The sequence below is a fragment of the Protopterus annectens genome, chromosome 7.part0 (genome assembly GCF_019279795.1).
Source record: "Protopterus annectens isolate FY-2018-M chromosome 7.part0, PAN1.0, whole genome shotgun sequence".
Taxonomy (NCBI): domain Eukaryota; kingdom Metazoa; phylum Chordata; order Ceratodontiformes; family Protopteridae; genus Protopterus; species Protopterus annectens.
This window is the reverse complement of record NC_056739.1, coordinates 1,050,959,648-1,050,982,488: the sequence shown is the minus strand read 5'-3', so window position 1 is coordinate 1,050,982,488 and position 22,841 is coordinate 1,050,959,648. Positions and strand designations below refer to the sequence as shown.

At 42.0% G+C, this 22,841-nt stretch overlaps 1 protein-coding gene across 3 annotated transcripts in view; it reads right to left on the bottom strand.

Moving 5' to 3' along the window:
• FANCD2 (FA complementation group D2) overlaps window positions 1-22,841 on the bottom strand; it is a 1,694,389-nt gene that overhangs the window by 1,080,627 nt on the left and 590,921 nt on the right. For all 3 annotated transcript variants that reach the window (XM_044077594.1, XM_044077597.1, XM_044077595.1), the window contains exon 19: window positions 16,147-16,256. In XM_044077594.1, coding sequence (XP_043933529.1) covers window positions 16,147-16,256 — 110 coding nt within the window. The remainder of the gene's footprint in view (window positions 1-16,146; window positions 16,257-22,841) is intronic.

The following is a 22,841-nucleotide window of genomic DNA, read 5'->3' as shown; positions in this document are numbered from 1 at the left end:
CCTCATGGATAAGGTAGCTGAGGTATATACCTTTTTTCCCCACCTTTCTAAGGATCTGGAATCTCTCTCGGAAGGCAATGGATTTTTAGCAATGGAGGCCTTAACTCCCTTGGGGCCCTGTGAGATGGTTTCTGGGTCAGCAGTATGGCTTTTGTATATAAATTGGTGTGAGTCAGGAACCCTGTAGTACCTGTCAGGTTTAAGAGGAGCTGGAGGTAGAGAGTCCGGGTTAAGGCAGGCCTCCGAGTAAACATCATCTAGTATGTCCAAGACAGGAGGTATAGCCAGAGGCCTGTGCTGAGGAAGCAAGAGAAATTCCCTGAGCCTTTTCTTGGAATCAGAATATTCCTGGCCTTCCCAGTGGAAGTGTTCCCTTAATGTATGCAAAGTTTCCCCAAATGAGTAATCCTCAGGGGGGGATACAGAAGGGATGGACGCCTCCGCATCAGAGTCTTCAAAAGGGGAGTAAGAAGGTTCCTGATCATCAGAGTGCTCTGAAATAATGGAGCCCTGATCAGAGGAGGGGGAATCTACCTCCTCTCTAGGCCTTTTGTTCGGAGGGGGCTGAGATCCTCTGATAAGAGTAATTAATTCCTCAGCCATTTTGAGCATCTGTTTCTTAGGCATGGGGCCTGGAGATGGGCCCTGAGTAGCTGATCTCTTAGAGTGCATGGATGCTTTAGCCTTTGTGAAAGCCTTGATGGAGAAAGAAGAGGAAGGTCTGAAGACACCTTGAGTGGAAGTGGATCCATCCACATTCTGAGTTTCAGCGCCAAGAGTGGCTTCGGTATCTGTAGTCGGGGTGTGGGCTGAGGAGCCTGCGACCTCGGGTACAGGAGACACCGTCAAAGACAAGTCGTCGGTAGGCAGGGGCTGCGTAGACGCCTCACTGAGAACCGGACCACGAGTAGTCGGCTTGGGCGTGGTGTCGGTAGAGGCCACGGACCTCGAGTGTCGGTCCTTGTCTTTGCGTTTTTTAGACAAAACCGGAGTCGGAGTATCCGACGACATGGTATAGTTAAATGCTTTTCCAAAATAATGCTGGGCGAACTCCGCCCGACGCTTAATAGTGCGTTTGTTGAATGTAGCACAAAAGCGACAGGCCGAGACCTCGTGGTCTGGGCCTAAACAAGGTATACAGAGGGAATGGAAATTCTTATGTGGTATTTGCTTCCCACAAGAAACACAATTATTGACTTTGTCTGACATCGGTCTGAGGCAAGAAAAGGTTCCCCAACGGGGTACTTAGCTTTTAGAAGACTTCGGTTTCCAAAATTTTCGTAATCTCAGGAGCTGGCCGACCGGCACTTGCGAACTGCTTCTGCTTCGGGCACCGCGCGGCAAGAAAGACTGAAGAAAATGGCGTCGGCTGGTTCCTTTATACCCCTGTCGCACTGACGTCAGGGAAGAAGCGACAACAACCGACGCCGGACCTAGACTTTGGAATTCGGCCGACCGAGGACCCGCCTGACAGCAGGAGAACCCATCTGTTAGGACTGCAGCTGTATGCACGATGAACATCAGGTTTTAGTACTTATTAAATAAACACCTATCCAGCCATGTCTAAGGGTCAGCTCCTGGTATTTTCTCCTGTCTACTTGATAAATCTTGGCATCTTTGGGCAATGCAGCAATTGCCTCGTGTACACGGACAACACTCTCCTCCTACCTCCCAAAACTACAACTTGTGAGAGATGCACTTATATAGCCAAACTGGAAGCAAAGCTCTCTTCACCCAAGACTGGACTAGACAGTCAGGAGAAGGGTAAACACTTGCACCACATCACACTCATCACATAGTCCCTCAAAACCTACACCACCAAAACACACACATAGAAACACAAAACACACACCTACATTCGTAAAGACTCTCAATAAAAATCTGCCCAAGCAACAGGGACCTTCAAAGCAGAGATGCAAGCAACTTCCATCCCCCAACACAACCCAAATGACACATAGTCCACAAACACAGTGTGCCACTCAACCACAGCCCATAAAGCATAACAAAGTACCCAACACTCTAGTCATAGGTGACTCTATAGTCAGGCACACTGATGTTCCACTCACCAGGCTAAACAAGGAGAAAGTTAATGTCAGCTGCCGTCAGGTGCCAGGTTCCACCACATAACGCACGCACTCAGGTCAATCCACAAGTACAAATATGACTCTGTCATTGTCCATGTTGGTGTGAATGACCTGAGACATACCTCCCTGAACTACATGAAAAGAGACATGAAGGAGCTCTCCGATCTTGTAGCCCAGTCAGGTATGACCCTAGCTCTGAGTAGCATCCTACCAACACCCAGAATAATACCACAGTACAAGGACAAAATGACTGACTTCAACAATTGGGTAAGCTACTGGTGTCATTCTAAGGAGATCCAGTATCAGTCTGCCTGAGATGACATGATTGACAGACCACGATGCTTTACCAGAGATGGCCTGCACCTATCGCCCTTGGGATTCTGGATATTGGCTAAGGTTCTTGCCACCACTAGGGTGCCATTTTAGGCAAGGTTCAAATGACAAACTCACCACCGTAACAGGTACAAGCAAGCAAAATCTGAGGGTTTTGTTTGTTTGTGTCTTTTGGCTTTTCCCGGTTAGGGGTCGCCACAGCGGAACTCCGTTCCGCTAATGATTGACAGTAGATTTTTATGTACTGGCTTGCCGGGCCTAACGCACAACCTTCAATGAAGGAACGCCCATTCACGCATGTCGCTACACAGAAGACGATCTAACTGAGAATCAAACGGGCAACGTCTAACTGTGAGGCGACAACGCTACCGCAGCACCACCACCGCAGTCTGTTACTAAATGCTAGAAGTCTAAACCGCAAAATGCACTCCACTTGAGGCACTCCTTAAATGGAGAACACAGACATCTGTGCAGTGACAGAGACCTGGTTCAAGGCTCCAGAGAGCACCCTCTGCATTACCAGGCTATAATTCATACCATACCTTTCGGTCACCTGACCTGGACCGAAACACTAAAGGCGGAGGCTTGTCCATATTCATTAAGGATTTCCACAGCTCCAGGCTAGTTGCTCAGCATAATGCATCTGAGATTATCCAAGTGCAGCTAACTCTGGGCAAGACCGCAATCCAAATTGTAGCTTGCTACAGATCCCCCACCATGCCTCAAGGATTCCCACTCCTCATTTCTTGATACACTGGAAAATATTAGGGTACAGCCTAACACCCCAATAATGGACAATTTCAACTACCCCACCATTAACTGGGAAAACTACTAATGTACAGACTCTTTTGCTCAACGTTTTCTGGAATTCATAAATTCCAACACCTTGGATCAACTTATCCACACCCCCCCCACCAGGGGCAGCAATATTCTAGACCTGGTCATTACCAACATGGGCAACCGGTGTTCCACACCGGAGGTCAATTCCTCGTTGGCCAGATCCGACCACAAGCTAATCACCCTAGACATCCACATCCTGCCCCCATTAGGGGAAACCACAGTAAAAAATTTCTCCAAAGCCAACTTCACGCTTCTTAAAAAGACAGAAGTGGCAAACTTCACGGCACCCATACAGATGGACAATAGAGGTATGACTGCTGAATCTGACACAAATACATTTATAAGCACTTACACGAGTGCATGGATATTGCAATCCTTAATGGAACAAAGATGCTATCCTCCAAAAAAAGGAAGCCAATCTGGTGGTCCCCTGCCATAAACAAACTCTACAACAAAAGAAAGCAACTGTTGCAAAAAAGAGTAAAATCCCATGAATGGATGAACTCCCTGGTCAGCCTCAGTAAGAAGTTGAGATCCCTCATAAAATTCTCCAAAGCTAGTAACGAAAACAAAATTGCCACTGATTCTAAAGACAGGCACAAAGCAATCTATAGCTATGTCAAGAATCTCAATGGCAACACTCAGATCTGCTCTGAGATATAGCACAATGACACTAAATATAGAGAACCAACGGATATTGCCCTCATCCTGACAGACAGGTTCAGTGCTAACTTTACCCGCCCTCTCACCCCCTAAAGGGCCCTTCTCTATACCAGAAGAATGCAAAATTCCTGTAATCACAGCTGCACAGGTAAAAAAACGTTCTGCAAAGCCAAGAACACAGCATCCATGGGACATGACAACATCCCAGGCTGCGTTCTACATGAACTACAGAACGAACTGGCACCCCCACCTAAGTACCATGTTCAATCACAGCCTCACCTCAGGCGTTGTGCCCACCGAATGGCGCACAGCAACGGTTATCCCACTCCACAAAAGGGGAGCCACCACAGACCCCGGGAACTACCGCCCCATTAGCCTGATGTGCCTGATCTGCAAGGCTATGGAACTTATAAACAATGACATTGTTAATTTCCAAACTCTGGACCCCACCCAGTTTGGGTTTGTAAGAGGCAGATCATGTCTCCGAATTCTGACAGACTTCTTTGAAGCAGTGACCAAAGCCGTAGATGAGGGTAAGGTGGCTCACACAGCCTATCTAGATCTCGCCAAGGATTTCGACACCATTTCCCACTCTGGAATTATAGATAAACTTACTAAACTAGGTATAAGTCCCTATGTCACAAGATGGGTTGCCAACTGGCTCACTGACAGAACCCACACTGTGAAAGTAGCAGACTCCAAATCCGACTTCAGACCAGTGATAGTGACAAGGTTCAGTCCTGGGTCCTCTCCTGTTTGGTATCTACTTCTCAGAAGTACAGGCTAACATAGAAGGCCCTTGGCTAATGAAGTTCGCAGATGACTGCAAACTAGGAGCCACAATCGAAACTCCTTATGATGTGGACATCCTACAAAAGGGCCTCACTGAGACAGATGCCTGGTGTCAAAGCCATGGCCTCAAGCTCAATGCCAAAAAGTGCATTGTCATCCGTTTTGGTTAAAACTCTGTACCCTTGAACTACCACATAGGCGGTAGTCTACTTAACACCAAAAGTGTGATAAGAGATCTTGGGACACAGGTGGACGGTAGTCTCTCCTTTGATAATCACATCGCCATAGTAGTCAGGAAATCCTTCTACGTGGCACACATCACAAAAGATTTCTCATCCAGGAAAAAGAGGTCATTGTTCCCTCTACTAGTCACTCATTAGACCCATTATAGAGTACAACGCTCCATTTGGTATGTACCTCACAAGACATCTACAACAACTAGAAAGGCCTCAGAAATACCTCACAAAGAGGATAACTGGCCTCAAACAGATGCCCTACGCAGACATTCTCAAAAAACTCCAGCTTTACTCCGTCGCATACCGCCTACTCAGAGGCAATCTCGCTTAACATATAAAGCCCTGAGCTGTTGGACATGCTCCACTTAATGAAATCCCAATCCCTCCGAGCTACACGCGCTAGGGACCTAAACCTTGTCACCACAATAAACAGAACATGCTGGAGGGATAGATTCCTGTCCCAGAGACTTCCCATACTCTGAAATAAATTACCTGTCTATATCAAACAAAGCTCCTCATTAGCAATCTTCAAGAAAAATCTTGATGATTGGATAGGAGATAGGAAATTCACCCCGGGAATCACTTCTGTAGCTCTGCTCGACAGGGGAACAGGAAAATAATTTTCTTGGGAGGCGAAATACAAGGTACCTTTTTGGCTAAACTTATGTAGGCCCTAGGACCAATAGCCTAGTACCTACCTATAAACCTAAATCAAATGGAGCATTGATGAAAGAAGACTTGAATGGCTCTACAAATTCACATAAGAGCATCCAGGCCTGTCTCCTCATGGCTAGACCAGAAGCCGCTACCCTAGTCATCCCTTCATCTGCATGTGCACTGAACCTCATGGACGAATTGCATATTGAATCAAGGGTTGCCAGCTGGGAAGCTACTTTGTCCTGAACCCCCTTCAGCTACTGCTCCTGTCAGAATATCCGATAGCTCCTTTATTAGATCTCGTCAAAGTCTTGTGAAATGTGCCATGAAGTTTAAGTACTTGAACGCAAAGGTCGATAAAGTGTACACATTACCCGAATCTATTGTCCTAGACTCTTTATTTGTAGGATGGATAGTAGGACTTTCATCAGCAAGTTCCTTTTTGGTGGTTGCTGCTACCACCATGGCATCCTACTGGTATCTCCCCTTTAGCCCAATGCTGCAGATCCTGAGGAGTTGACAAAATGTGGTCTGGTCTCTTAGGAATTGGCTCGATGGAATCAGGAATCTTCCAAGCCTGCTGCGCAATCAATTTAATCAGATAGTCAGTGGGTGGAGTGATTCAGGAGGCAGATGGTCGGGCACAGAAAGCCTCCATGTATACAGATTCCCCTGAGGAAGGCTAAAGGGAAGTCCAGCCACCCCTCTGTTTTAGAATTTCCAGTATGTCTTCAAAGGAGACATCTTCTGGGGGTGACTTTGGGGAACCTTCTCTTTTACTGTAATCAGTATCTTCTGTGCATGACTCTTCAGGGAAGTTCAAGTGCTTCCTCTTGAACTTCCTCAGTGGGATGGGCTGGAGAGGTGTCTGAAGAGGACATGACCACCACGGTTGAATCCGGAGGAAGAAATTAAACAGACTCCTTCAGAACTGTGGTGCCATCCTGCACCAAGGAAGCCACAGTCCTGAGGAGCATGGATGGCTCTGACAACACTGGAGTGGAACCATGCTCCCAGGAACCAAAAATGAAGCTGCGATCCTAGGAGGTCTCCGTTTCCAACAGAACCAAAGAACTCAGGGCAGTTATTGGTGCCGGAGATGTCGATCTGACCGGCACCGAGAAAGTCGAAGCCAGGACTGTTGGCACCAGAACTCCAATGGCTCAGTTAGAGTCCGATGAGGAACAAAAACTGGTGTAGAAACAGGTAAAATTCCACAGCCAGATAGGCTAGGAACCGAGGAAGTGGTTAATCCCCTCGCTGTCAGAAGCTGGTCCATCAATCTCAAAATATCAGACTCCGTGAGGCTCTTGATGGAATGGGACCGAAGAGAGAGACAGACAGGGACCAGGTTTTCTCCAAGAAGGGGCTTAGAGGTTGGTTTGATGTCAGTGAATATCTTATACATTGCCTGTCTTTAAATGAAAAGTCCTTTGGTTCCAAAACCGGTGGAATGGAGGACAGAGAAGGTTCCGAAACTGTTTGGTCCAAACAGTAGTGGATGTCGAACTTGTCGGTGCAGAGGTAGTCACCAATGGCACTTATGATGGAAGCAGTTTCCCAGTCGGTTCTGCTAACACTTTGGGAACCGGGGAAGTCTTAGCCATTTTCAGTGATGACTGCAATGAGACTGTTGGCACCAAGCGGCTCCTCTTCTTAGATCCTTCATGTTTGGATGAAGGAGAGCAAACATCAATTTTCAGTTTGATAGCTTCAGATATGGCATCGTTGAAGCTGGATTTTATAAGGTCTTTGATAATAAGTTTGTTTTTTCTTTCTATGAGGGACAGGTGAGTGAAGCCATGACAGACAGCACAGTCTTCTTGAAGGCACACTGGGCCCAAGCAACAGATATATAAGGAGTACCAGTCAGAGTTTGGTAACTTACAATCACACTCCTGCATCTTTTGAAGCCAGAAGTACCTCTAGTCTTTTCAGCCATAGCAGAACACACACACACACACACACACACACACACACACACACACACACACACACACACACACACACACACACACACACACACACACACACACTCACATACACACACACGCATAAACACACACATACATGCACAAACACACACGCACAAACACACACACACGCAAAGGCAGAAAGATACGTTTAGTTTTTTTTTAAGCAGAGAAAAAAAGTTGTACCAACAATGGTACAAAAGGTTTTCATTAGCGGTAATCAGAGAAAGGAATAGAAGTAAGGTATCAACAATGGTACAAACAAGTTACCTTAATGGTAAAGAGAAAGCAAAAGAGAGGAGAACTACCAACGATGGTACTGGAAGGAAAACAATACTCGTGCAATTAAAAAAGGGCTAATAGATGACCTGAGTAAGTGAAAAAATAGAGAAGGCATCACTGAAGAAGAGTTTTAAAGAAAAAACACACTTACAGTTTGAAGCTTGCTCAACAGCTGCCAGGACAAACGTGTATGGCAATAAAAGCAGCAAAAAAAAATCTGTGGTAATCCTTTGAGGGACACTGTGGTTAGAGCTGAGCTCAAGAGTTTTTGTAAAGTGGGGCTGGAATAACGGCCGAGTTGGTAATTGAAGATGGACAACATCAGATCATGGGTTTGCAGCTATCTGTGGAAAAGCAGGCATGCAAGTAGAAATAACAGAGGTATGTACCAAGAATGAAGAGAATGCACAACTGCATTCAAGCAGACCATTTAAACCATCCAAGATTCTTAGAAATGGACAACTGAATGGGCCAAGGCCCTCTTTTGTAGTCCAAAAAAAAAATAATTTTCATTGTTGCATAAAATTTCTTTATGGTAGGTCATCAGGTTTCTTTTATAGCGTTTATGATTTGTCTAGAAAGGAAATTCCTGTTAGAAATAAAACACTATCTCCTCCTCTCAGTGTTCTGAGGCAGGAATAAACAATTGTGATCTAATGCTGGGTTAGTACGGACTTGTGCAGACGTATGAGCCAAGATAGTATAGCCTAGCACTGTCACTGCAGAAAACTAAATCTGTCCTGGTGAGAAAGAAGTATGAGTAAAGTTGAGATTTGTCCTGCTTTGCCCTCAGAAGTGCTTTCTGGATTAGATGGAATGGAAGAAACGCAAAAGTAAGGTTTGAGTTCAGAGAATCAAGAAGGCACCTATTCTCCTCTAGACATGTTTGTAAGGAAGAAGGGGGCAGGAGTTTTGGAGTTTACTGTTCATTTGTGTGGTGCACAGGATTCACATGTCTGGTGTGGCTCTCTTCTGTGCAATGTCCTGAAAAGTATGCAGATCCAGATTCCACTAGTGATCCAGAATTATCTGTCTGGTGAGGGAGAATCTACTAGTTGGCTCTATATGTACATTGCAGATGAATAAAAACTATGTTGAATGTTCTAGAACCACATCAAAACTACCTCTTTACAATGTTGGAAAGATCTACTAGCCCCTTATTTACCGATACATCATATAAGTGGTGCTGTTTTGTCTTGATTTGAAGGTAAACTAAAAGAAAGTTATATTGCAAACATATTAAGGCTGTATAGACTTTTAATTTCTTTCAGGGTGATGAAAGCAGACCTTTTGCTGTTGAGACCAAAAGCTCCACACTTACAGATTGCTGAAGTGGGTCCAAAAAAATGATCCAAACAGTTATGTTTTCAATTGCTGTGTTTCTATTGCACAAAACATAAGTATTCCTTTGGAATATAAAGTATAACGAAAAAATTATCAGTTTCAACAACTGGCTAAGCTTCTGGTGTCATTCAAAGGGGCTCCAGTATCTGTCAGCCTGGGACGACATGCTCGACAAGCCGCGTTGCTTCGCAAAGATGGCTTGCACTTGTCACCCCCTAGGCTTTCAAATACTGGCCAAGGCTCTTGCTGCCCCCATAGTGCCTTTTTTAGGCAAGGCTCAAAAGTCAAACCCACCTCTGTAAACAGCACAATTAACAAAAAACTGAGGGTTATGCTACTCAACGCCAGGAGTTTAAATCTCAAAATGTATGTGCTCAAAGCACTCCTCAGTATGGAGGACGTCGACATCTGTGCAGTAACTGAAACCTGGTTCAAGGCTCCAAAGAGCACCCCAGCACTACCAGGCTACAACTCGTACCACACATTTTGGCCACAGAACACAGACCGAAACACAAAAGGAGGGGGTGTATCCATATTCATCAAGGATACCTACACCTCCAGGTTAGTGGCGCAGCATAATACCTCTGAGATCATACATGTGCAACTAACATCGGGTAAATCAGCAATGCAAATTGTGGCCTGCTACAGATCACCCTCCATGACCCAGGACCACCACTCCACCTTTCTGGAGACACTGGAAAACATGAAAGTCCTACCGAACACCCTGATATTGGGCAATTTCAATTACCCTACCATTAACTGGGAAAACTACTTGAGTACAAACTTCCAGGCCCAGCACTTCCTGGAATTCATCAACTCAAATGCCTTGGATCAGCTGGTAAACTCCCCTACCAGAGGTGAAAACATATTGGACCTGATCATCACCAACATGGGCGACAGGTGTTCCACACCGGAGGTCAACCCATCACTGGTTAGATCAGACCATAAACTAATCACTCTGGATGTCCACACCCCACCACCACCCCCAACTAAGGAAACCACAGTAAAAACCTTTTCTAAAGCAAACTTCACCTTACTTAAGACAGAGGCGGTAAGTTTCACAGCCCCACGCTAAAGGATAACGCTGCCCAAGATGCAGAAACCTTTACAAATGCACTCTATGAACACTTACAAGGATGCATGGATCATGCTATCCCTAGAAAAAACAAGACTCACTCCTCTAGGAGAAGGAAGCCAGTCTGGTGGACCCCTGCCATAAGCAGGCTATACAATAGAAGGAGGAAACTAGTTCAGAAAAAAAGCAAATCCCAAGAAGGAAAGACATCCCTGATCAGTATCAGTAATAAACTAAGGTCCCTCATAAAATCAACCAAGGCTAACTTCGAAAGAAAAACAGCCAAGGATTCAAGAGATAACCACAAAGCCTTCTTTAGCTAAGTTAAGAATCTAAGTGGCAACTCGCAGATATGCACTGAACTAGTGCAAACTAGCACAACATATACTGAACCTACTGATATTGCCAACCATCCTGGCAGATAGATTCAGTGCAAACTTCACCCACGTCTCACCCCCCAAAAGGACCCACAACAATACCGGAAAAGTGTAGTGTCCCGGAAATCACAGACGCACAGGTGAAAATAGCCCCTTCAATAGCCAAAAACACAGCATCAATGGGGCCAGATGGTGCCCCAGGCTGTGTCTTGCACGAACTACAGAACGAAGTAGCCCCCCCCCCCACCTAAACACGCTGTTCAACCTCAGCCTCTCTCCACAGGCTACGTGCCCATAGAATGGCGCACAGCAACGGTTATTCCACTCCACAAGGGAGGGGCCACAACTGACCCTGGTAACTATCGCCCCATAAGCCTGACTAGCCTGGTCTGCAGGACTATGGAGTGCATCATCATGAAACTCATTAACAAAGACATTGGGAACCTCTAAACACTTGACCCGACCCAGTTTGGCTTTGTTAAGAGCAGATCATGCCTACTAAATCTGGTTAACTTCTTCGAGACAGTCATCAAGGCCACAGATGAGGGAAAGGTGGTTCACACAGCCTACCTTGACCTCGCCAAGTCTTTCGACACCATTCCCCACTCAGGTATTACAGAAAAACTCACCAGCCTGAACATAAACCCCTACGTCAAGAGATGGGTTGCCAACGGCTTACAGACAGAACTCGCACGGTAAAAATAGCGGGCTCTAGGTCTGACTGTAATCCAGTCACAAGGGGTGTCCTGCAAGGCTTGGTCCTGGGACCCCTACTGTTTGGCATGTACTTCTCAGAAGTACAGGCAAACACAGGAGGACTATTGTTAACCAAGTTTGCCGATGACTGCAAACTGGGAGCCATAATTGACTCTCTTACTGACACGGACATCCTCCAAAAGGGCCTTACTGAGACGGACACCTGGTGTCAAAGTCATGGCCTCAAGCTAAATGCCAAAAAAATGCACAGCAATCCCGTTTGGGAAAAACAAAACACCCACAAATTACCACATAGGTGGCAGCCCCCTTAATACAGAAGAGGTAATAAGAGATCTGGGGACCCAGGTAGATAGTAATCTCTCCTTTGACAATCATATTGCCAAAGTAGTTAGGAAATCCTTCTTTGTGGCCCATCTAATTACTAAAGGGTTTGCATCTAGAAATAGGTTATAGTGCCCCTCTACTCATCACTCATCAGACCCATCATAGACTTCAATACCCCATTTGGGATGTGCCTCAGAAGACACGTCAAACAGCTGGAAAGACCACAAAAGTACCCCACCAAGAGGATTACTGGCCTCAAACATATGTCTTATGCAGCCCGACTGAAAAAACTCTGGCTGTACTCAGTGGCATATCTCTTACTCAGAGGTGATCTCTGTCTGACTTACAAAGCCATGTCCAACTCAGAATTGATGGACATGTTCCACCTAAAGAAATCCAAGTCACTGTGAGCCACGAGCTCTAGTGAGCTAAACCTCGCCACAACAATAAATAGAACATGCTGAAGGGATAGATTCCTATCCCACAGACACCCCATGCTTTGGAATAAAATTCCAAACTACATTAGGCAGAGCCCCTCACTAACACTCTTCAAGAGAAACCTTGACGAGTGGATGGATTAACAGAAAATACACCCCTAGGATCACTTCTTTGGGTCAGCTTGACAGAGGATCAGTTAATTAATCAATGGAGCGGCGAAATCAGACACACTCTGGCTAGGCTTATAAATGCCCTTGGGCAGATAGCCTAGTACCCACCTATGAACCTATAACCTATGAAAGATTGAGAAGATCCAGTCACCATACAAAGTCCTTCCTAACAAGCTGTGAAAGCAAATGACAGAAAACAAAGAAAACAAAACCTTAGTCTAAACATGTCTGAGGGATCAATATGGTATTTTTATGCATGAGGAAAGTACAGTTGTGCAAGTAAACCATAACAGTAGGTGTTCGAATGACCACTGGTGCAGTAGCCTTAGCTATATGGGTTATATCCTGCATAAGATATAACAGCTGGACAGCTTCCATGCTCCAGAATCATTAGTTGGCTTGAGGTGAATAAAAGGAACAGTCTGGGTGCCAAAACCTTTAGAGTTTTCATGCAAACAGAGAGAAGGAGGCAAAGTCTGAGAGGATATTGCTAGGAAAAGAAAAAAGTACATGTCCACCCCTGGAATTTAAAAAAAAGGAGGCATGGAGGGAGGGAATGGCTACTACAGCAGTAATCATTTGAACTGTACTACGTTCTTCATATTGATCATTGCTGTAGTAGCCTTAGCTATATGGGTCATTTATCACAGCTTAAAATAACTGGGCGGTTACACGTACTAATAAGATAAAAAGTATTGCTAAACAAAATTGGCCTATTTTATGTTATTAACTACTGTTAAAAAGGTTTATAGGACAACATCCTAATTTTGTATATAAAAAAGAAAGGAATTTGAGGCAACAACTTTGCTTTAAGGATTTTAATACACCTTCTTGTATTAATGCTGTAACTGAGGGTACCGCCCATGTTATGATTGACAGTTTTGCAGTTATATTAACATAAATAATGAATTTAAACATCCAGTTATAGTTAGAAAGTATTTTTTTATGTTTTGTAACTTGTAAATCTATGAATATAACTTTTCTAGCAACTTGTAAAAAATGTGCTTGTTTTTTATGTCAGTAAGACTAATAGGATGTTAAAAGAATGTATATCAAAGCATCTCTCTGATATACATAAGAAAGTTAATAGTAATGCTTTGGCTTACCATATAATGGATATGCAGGAGCCTCATAAATTTGATCACCTACTGCTATGGTAAGTTTGCTTACACAGGTGTACAGTATTCCTCATATTGATCACTGTTGTAGTAGCCTTAGCTATATGGGTAGTTTAACACAACTTAAAGTAACTGGGAGAGGGAAAGAAAAGGGTTTTTTATTTTCAATGTTTTGCAACTTGTAAATCTATGAATGTACTTTATCTAGAAACTTGTGAAAAATAAGCTTGTTTTTAATGTTGGTAAGACTAATAGGATGTTAAAAGAATGTACATTAGAGAATCATCTATAACATGATGACTCAACTTAGGCCATGTAAAAATCATCATCAAAGAATAACGGTAGGAGCTGAGTTTTCATTTCATTTTATCCTCATAGACCCTCACAGAGAGTTTGTATTTTCTGAAGTCCTATTAGCAGCAATGAAAGTGCTAGACCATTTGGTTTTAACTTATTGTAGAATAAATATCTGGTGAAGTGCACATTCTCAGCCTTTATTTTAAAATCTGTTTTCTGGGATCTGCACCACTACATAAGCCTTGTTTAGTTTCAAGTATTTTCCCATTTTAAATGCACATGTACATGTGTGTTGAAGGAAGATGAGTGTAGGTCAGGTCCAAACACAGTGAAAGTTTTAAAACATGAGAAGTGGAAGTCTAAGATGACCTCTCTGCTTAGTTTAGCAGAAACATTCTGGTGTTAAGCAGGACGGAAATTAAACCAGAAGTAGATAAAAATCCCAAACATCAGAATGTGCAAAAAAGAAAAGAAAGAATATAAGGAGAAGGACCAAATGAGAAGGAAAGAAATATGGAAAAGACATAATTATAATGGCAAGTATAGAGATCTCCTGAATCATCATGTTGATCAGGATTTGACTTAGGAATGGTTAAGGAGAGGCGAGTTGAAACCAGAAGATGAAAGGTTAATAATGGTAGCTCAGGAGAGTGGACTATGTACACTTAGGTTTACAAAGTCCATTGAACATGTGGGAGAAACAGACAATTGTAGCTTCTTAAAAAAACAAGAACTGTAAACAATTGTACACATTGTTGCTGGTTGTGCTACACTAAAAGCAGTGGGACTTTACACTGAAAGGCACAATAATGTGGCAAGACTGCTGCATTTGGGATTGCGCAAACACTACAGTATAGAAGTAGATGAGAAGCACTGCAAACACGAACTACAAAGCATTATAGAGAATGATGACATAAATTATCACATGGGATCACCCATTACCAATAGCTCAAAAAGTAGATGCAAGAAACTACATGTACTAGTCCATAAAAAAAAAAAAAAAAAAAGTAGCACTGATCACTGAAATTGTTACACCCAGTGATTACAGTGTCTCACATACAGAGAGAGACAAAGTCATAAAATGTCAGGATTTGCAGGCAGAAAAAAGAGCAATCTGGAAGAAAGATACACTGACCGTTCCAACAGTAGTAAGAACAATGGGTCTAATAAAAAGAATCTACATTCAAATTTGCTATCAACAGATGTAACTCTGTATAAATTGCAGGAGCCAATACTAGGCACACTGTGGGTGCTGCAAACAGCACTTTTGGCTAATATCAAAGATTTAAACAATACTAATTTCAAGAACCTTAATTATATCCTAACTTGGGAATGGGGTCTATTCCGATCATGGCATTAGAAACCCAAAGACTTGGAGAAATTAAACAGAGTGCTTGGTGAGAAACGTCAATGAGTGAGTCACCTTGGTGGGTGCAAAGGGGTAGCTAGGCATACTCAGTGTAGTCTAATTAGTCTCCCCCTTCAAGTATTTCTTGGCAGTTTTACTAGTCAAAGAGTTTTACTACTCAAAGGCAGAGAATGTTTAGAACCTGCTGAAGTAATGCTTACAATATAAAGCTATGAAAAACACACACAGGTCTGGCATGTACCTCTAACAATAACTATTTTTAGGTTATAAGTGGCAAAAGTTGAAAATAGTGCAACCTCTTCCTATGTGTATGGGACAACATTTGTGGGTCAAGTCAATTTTTAAATGATAGGTGGGTGGTGGGAGCAGCAATATCACGGCTGAAAAAAGTACAAAGGTTTGTCTACACCCCTTGACCAAGTGCAAATTCTAAGATCAATCTAAAACAGAATGACGGATTGTAATGCAAGAGGACTTCCTGAAAGATTTAAAAAAAAATGGTTCTTTGTGCAAGTCACCTATAGATGAGACTCTACAGGTTGACATTACAGCCACCATAAAAATATTTTTCAGAAAAAAAAAAAAAACAATTATCAAAAGTGTTGTCACCTGAAAAGACCAAGTCACCCTTGCATGGAAAAAAAATGATTTCATCCACAAAGGGAGACCCCAAAAGGCAGCCTCACATACAGGATACCTTTAAGGTAGTACAAACCATATCTGCCTAAGCAGTTGAACAGATGCATGTGAGGTTGCTATCAGTAGGACAAAAAATAAAAAAGGAAACTGCTGAAAAGAAGCTTTCCTAAGAGTATGGCATTTCTGATATTGATATTTGCTGACAAACTTTCATGAAGATAATCAAGTTATTTCTATACTGTTTTGTAACACATAAGAGCCTCAGTTTCAAAACCTATCCTGTTAATATCTTCTAATCAATCATACAGCAAACACCATGCTACCAAGCCATTTATTTACATGCTCAGGTTAAAACAGCAAAAGTATAATCAATCTTGGAAAATGCAAACTATATTATGGTACTGCTACTCTCCCATACCTCGTTTTGGACATACTGCTAACCATCATAACTGCACCGATAATACCAATCCGTTTATATTTGGAAATGGTGCTCGAGAGTTGCTTCCGAATTACAATATGCATGTCGTCCTATACAGAAAAAGACAAGACAACAAACATCTTATACTATCAGCACATACTATACAAGAATACTGGCAGATTCTACATGTGGCATCTAGCAAGGAATGACTGCACACTGAAAAGCATACAAGTCTGTTTGAAACACAGACGCGCATAACATCACTAAGAAATATGAACTCTGTTACTGATGGAGCACAAAGGTAATTCCTAGTGTCAGACAGCAGCCATTTGTGCAGATTCACCATATAAAGTAGATCTTCAAGAGAGAATGCTTCAGCAGGTAGTCATTACTCAAGGGAATCCTGCTGATGTACTGATTTGTCCCATCTCAATAACTTTCTCAAAGGTTTTCTGAAAAAAAAAACATCCATTGATACAGATTCTATTATCTGCATGTTAAGAAAGTGATTTTCCCCCATTCACCTTTTCCAGTTCTTTCTAGTTAAACCTGTGCAAGAAGCAAACAAAGCTCAGAGGCAAACAATTCCAGTTACTCTTGTATTTACAGGGACTGGTATTTACAGGGACTGGTAAAATAAACTTACAAGTGTTATGGGAGTCAGAAACTCAGCTGATGCAGAAATCTCTCAGACTAGGACAAAAGTAGTTAGCGTGCCTGTATTTCTACAAACTTATTTAACATAAGGCTCTTGTTATGGGAATAATAGTAACGGGACTGATGCTAGTAGTTCCTTGCAAAAAACACTTGATAATTTTGATGCTCCCTCCTCTGTTCCAAGGAAGCTCATGGAAAAGATTCTGCATAGCAGGGTGGTGGGATTCCTGAAAGCTAAATCAGTAGACAAATAGTTTAAAACATGAATTCACATAACCGAATGCCTGCCAGTGCAGCTTGATTCAGCTCAAGGACTGAGGTAGACACTCCTGTGGATGTGACATATCTGGACTTCAGTAAAGCATCTAGACAAAGCATCATTAAAGGACACTGATAAGAAAAGCTAGGATGCAGAGCTCAAAATGTTTCAGTAAACAGATATCTGGTTGAGGAGCAGCTGAGAGAGAGGAAATGTCAGTAACTGCCATACAGTTCAGTCCTAGGACTTATGTTCAGTACATTCATGCTTGACATGACATTGGAGTAAGAATGGACACCAAGATCAGCAAATATGCTAATAATGCAAAGATTGAAGTGGTAGCTATTAATGGAGTCAGGGGTATCCATCCCTGGACAGAACTGCAACAGCTTGCATTCCAATTAAGCAGGTGGCAGGTGAAATTTAATGTAAATAATTGTAAGGTTATAATATACTCTTGGGAGAATTGGACAAAGAAAACACAGTCTTGATAGGGTTACCGTAAGCAAAGTAAAGCAAATAATTAGTTATTAACATTCCTTAATTAGATGCTGTACACTGCAAAATGGCAGTGCTAAAAACAAAAAGGATGCTGGTTAGTCATGTGCCCAGGATTTCAAAGCTGCAGAGGTAATTCTTCCAATGTACACGGCACTAATAAGGTCTCATCTGTTTTCAGCATTCCAGATGTGGCACTAATAAGGCCACACCTGAAACACTGAACATAGGACTGGAGGTCATACATAAAAAGGCTTGCAAAAAAAGTTCAACTCAGAGTCATCAAAGTGGTGTGGTGAATGAAAAGTCTAGACTGTGAAAACAAACATAGAAAGCTGGGCAAGTACATATTAGAAGAGAGAGAGTGGGAAAGGGTGGATATGATTTGGACACATCACACTGTCTGAGGAGAGTGAGAGGGGAAGAACTGAAAGGCAAGAAAAATGACAGAGTAACATGAGTGGCTGCCTGAAGGAGAGGGGTTCAAGCCAGTCTTGAGCAAATACTACTTCATGGATATGTTAATGGATAAAGGTAGTGGGAGAGTGCAAGCCTATTTATTGATTTCAAAGATTATTGAGACGGAATAAGGACAAGATGTGACAACAGTAGGGCAGAAGCAGCCATTCAGTTACTTGCTGCAATACAAAAATGCATTCAACCCACCACAGGTCTTCTGTTTGGCATTTTAGCATGTAATTGAGTTGACAGTGTACATAAAGAAAGTAGAGTACTCTCTTCTCTTCATTTCATATTTGAAAACAATACAAAGTGGTGTTACTAGCTTGAAACAAGCACCTACACTTTTTCAGAAAGGAACATATTGATGGGCTCCTATTGTCCAGGAGTGAATCTATCACAAATTAGTGCATGCCCTGCCATGGTCACTGTCTTGTAGACTGCTCATCCTCTACTGATGGCAACTGAATGCAGAAACTGCCTTCACTTTGGCAATCAACACACATTCCTGCTTCCTTGTGCATACGTTTGCACACCTTACTGCTGAGTGGTACCTTGGAAAGGAATTCAGAGGCCCTTCCCAGTCAGACAAACTACTGGTAAAGGAGACTAACACACAGGCTTTGGGGAAGTGTGATAACTAGAAATCCTCTGGGAAAGATTGTGACAGAGCACTGAGGTGGCACCATCAGAACAAGACGTCTAGAAAAAGAGCAGTAAACTGAAAAGTAAGGAAAGACACTGGCAGGGCCACACTGACGAACTGTGAAGCAAGCAGTTCATGTCAGTCTAAGTGCAGAACACTGGAACAGTCCTATAATTCCTTGCTATATAAAATGCATATGTGTTTATTTGTTTATAAAATATTTACTCTTTTTTCTTGGGTTACCTGACGAGTACAATGTCAGATATTTTTTTTTTTTGGGGGGGTGGGGGTGGCTTTCATTTGTTTTATTCTTGATGAAGAACACAGATATTTAGGACACTGTGAAACAATAAATACAATTATTTCAAATGAATTCTCAACTTATAGCTGTCATAAAACACAAACAATAGTCTTAACCAAAGATCTCAATGTAGTGCAATGTTTTCCCCCACCCCGCCATGCACATTTATCAGGCAGTTCTCTGTATGAAATATAAGCAACCTGAAATGTACACAGGACTGCTTTAAATATACTGCTTTTACTTAACTGGGTGTATTTCTTCACAATACAACAGAGTAGGGTGTAGAAATAATGGCACATAATAAAACAAATAAGAAAAAAATAATATCTCCATCACCCAAGACCTACTACCCTCCATCTGAAGATGGTTTGTTTGCCAAATGTATTTCTTCTCTTTCTGCTGAAATAATGGGGCTTGGATTTATTGGCCTGAATGAATCTGATAAAAATGAAAAAAAGGAAAAAGTCATGGACATTCAGCAGCCATATAGCTAAAACACTTGATGCTCTTAAGGGGGCATTTTCATATCTCATGGACCTCTATTACAGAAAGTTTATGGTATCACACAGTGAAAACTCTAGTTTGGCTTTTTTTTTTGTAGTTTTTACTATTTGGTTTGTCTGTGTGACATTTTTACTCTTTGGCTTGAGTGTTATTTGGGATATTTTGTAGACACCTTAATGGTTATGAACATCAGCTGAGTTTAAAGAAACTGCGTTTCTGATGTATAGCCAAACAGTCCACTTATGCTGTGCTGATGAGGTCATAAGAAGGCAGAAACATGCACGTTCACAGCAAGTAGGGTTGGGCTTTACTAGCCTGAATGAATCCATCAGGACTTAAAAAATACAAAAAGTCATCGACATTCAGAAGCCATATAGCTGAAACAAATGATGCCTTATCATTTGCATATATCCCATGGGCCACTATTACAGGAGGTTTATGGTATCACACAGTGAAAACTCTAGCTTGGCATGTTTTTTTTTTTTTTTTTTTTTGTAGTTTTTAGTACTTGGTTTGTTTTCGTGACCTTTTTACTATTTGGTCTAGTGTTAGCCTCAGATGTGAGAAGTTTATCAAAAATATTACTGCTTCATATACACAAGTATGACTGAAAATGCAAGATGCTGCAGAGAAGGTAATTTCTTTTCATCTCAGATAAGCCCTACAGCCTGTAGCTATCAAAATGTTATACCTTGTCCATATTTACAGCAAAAGCATTACAGTGAATACTCATAGCTACTACTCACCATTACTGAAGACAGGGCATAAGAACAAATGAATGCATAGAATTAAAATTACAGCACCCACATGGCAGATACAGATACATAGATATGGTGAGAAAAGTAGTCTCCCCATATAAACCACAATTAAACGACTTTCTCATGTTGCATGTTTACAACCTACTGAAGGGGACACCAATTATAATTTAACAAACACTTAACAAAAAAAAAGCAATGTAGAAATCACGTTGCTTTTATTTAACATTTGCTGGTCCAAAGAAACTTCACCCTTTAAAATAACGGCATCTGGTCTCAAATCTCAATCCCAAGCTTCTTGCTATGCTTAAATTCCAAATTGAATGCCCAGAGTCGATGCCAACCAAATAGGCGTTATGAAGTGAAATTTACAGAAGGCAGCTTAACAACAACTTGGGTGCAATAAATGCAGCATTTTTTTTCTTAAAAATGCTAATCAAATACATGTTGCTAAGTGAATCCAGCAAATGCACAAGGCAATCAAAAAGGAATGCAGACACAGGTTACAATTTCCTGATTAAATGATTATAACAAAAACATTAACTCTGCTGAGGGATCATGACAGAAGAAAGGCACTGTCTAAACAATCAAGCAGCTGCTACACACAGATACATACAAATACAGTCTAAGCCACTTGCTGTCACTACAAGCAACCAACAGTATCTGTCATGATGTGAGTGGCTACAGACTGGGGACAACTTAGTGATGACTGGACAAAAAAAATAAAAATAAAAATATTTTCCCTGCCACTAAAACACAACAACTAGCAATGCCAGAATGACTCTGTATGTGGCCAGGTGGGAGTGGGCACAGCATCCCCTCACAAAAAAGAGAGGAGTGGGGAATGGGGGTACATTCTGAAAGCCTCCCAGTATTAATATAAGATGAAGGCTGAAGGTGAAAGATGATAATGAAGCTAGCCTACACAGCATCTGCAGCCTGTGGCAGTCTTTGTATAGCTGTGGCTGTCAATTGCTTATTTCAAAAATAAACAAACTTTACGTCTTTAAAAGTACCCCTATTAACAGAATGGCACCCTTGAAGGTCACCTATTTTGACCATCTTTAAGGCTGGCCCATCATGACACATGTGAAGAGCTAAGTTAATCCACTGAATGCAAGATTTTTGAATTTGTTACAATAAACAAAACCACCGAAGTACAAATTCAGCGCGAGTATCTCTCTGTTTACTCAGTGTTAGTCTGTGCCCCCCCCAAGTCTCCAACTTCTTTTGCCAAGAACTTATCAAAGAAGAGAAAACTGCAAGCAGAGAGGCAATCAGTCTAATATTGCTGGTTATCTGCATTTCTTTGCTGACTCCACTGTTCACAGTTGTGTTTGGCCTACACCCCACACAATGCAGTGACTGTTATACAAACACATCTGGGAATTAGGCAAGATATACTCAGTACACAGTCTAACTTCAGCCTCCTGATACCCATTAAATAACCTCCTAGGCCCAACCCTCACACTAATAACCACACACTGCTCGACATCCTAACTAGTAAGAATCCCTACAGAGCTCACAGTCCAAATACCCTTCTTCCAACCTCATCAAGCGCTGTTCCATCACTTTTATCTGGTCTGAAAAAAAGCCATAAGTCCCTCCCATTTTCTACTCTATTAAAAACAGATCCCCTGAACATATCTACTCTCGCTACTCACCACATTATTCAAATGACTGGTCCCCCTCTGCTAAGCTCAAAATACCACCAATGACTACTCTGTCCTGATAAACATCCTAATTTTCAAAACAAACACCTCTGCTAAAGCCTCAAATTTGATAGAGTTTAATCTAGATACCCATTACTTACTGAAATCACCAGTTGTAATAACACAGTCTCCAAACTTCCGGACAATGCATATACTCCACCTAAATAATACCATAAATTTGATTAACATTTTTTTTACTTCCTTAAATAACATTAATAAACTTCCACAACCTAATCAAGGGAATATCATCCAGTTCAAAATAATATCATCCAGTTCCAAGGTGGTCATTATTTTATTACATTCAGCATTGATGAGGTCATTTGATGAGGTCATTTATTAAGTACAGCATCCCTTTTGGGATATAGGTCACTAGATATCAAACTAGAGGTTCCTAACCAAGGAGTTTACAGCCCTGAACTACCAGGAAAGGCTGGAAGCATTGTCCCTTAATTTAGTATCTTATAGACCATTGACGGTAGACCTATGGCTAGCCTATTGTGCCACATGAAAACCAGTTGTCCTTAATCACCTACATCTCCGCAAGTCTAATACTTGCAATAACACCAGAAACAGTGACCTAAACTTTCATTAACATACAAACAAAGAGAGAGAGGGGGTTATAACACAGTGCGTCCCCCATCTCTGGAACAAACTTGCCCTGCAGGTTAAATAGTGTGATTCACCAGCATCCTTCAAATAGGATCTGAAGGACTGGATGGGTTCCCACAAAGTTATACCAGAAACACTGGCCTAGCACTCTTTAAGCAAGGGTTATGGCCCAAGGGTGGATATAGACAAGGCATATACAGTCCTAAGAGTAAATTGCCTTGACATACATATGAATCTATGAATATCTTCTGTAATCAACTCTTCCCACTGTTTTCTTATAACTTCTGGTCTTCCA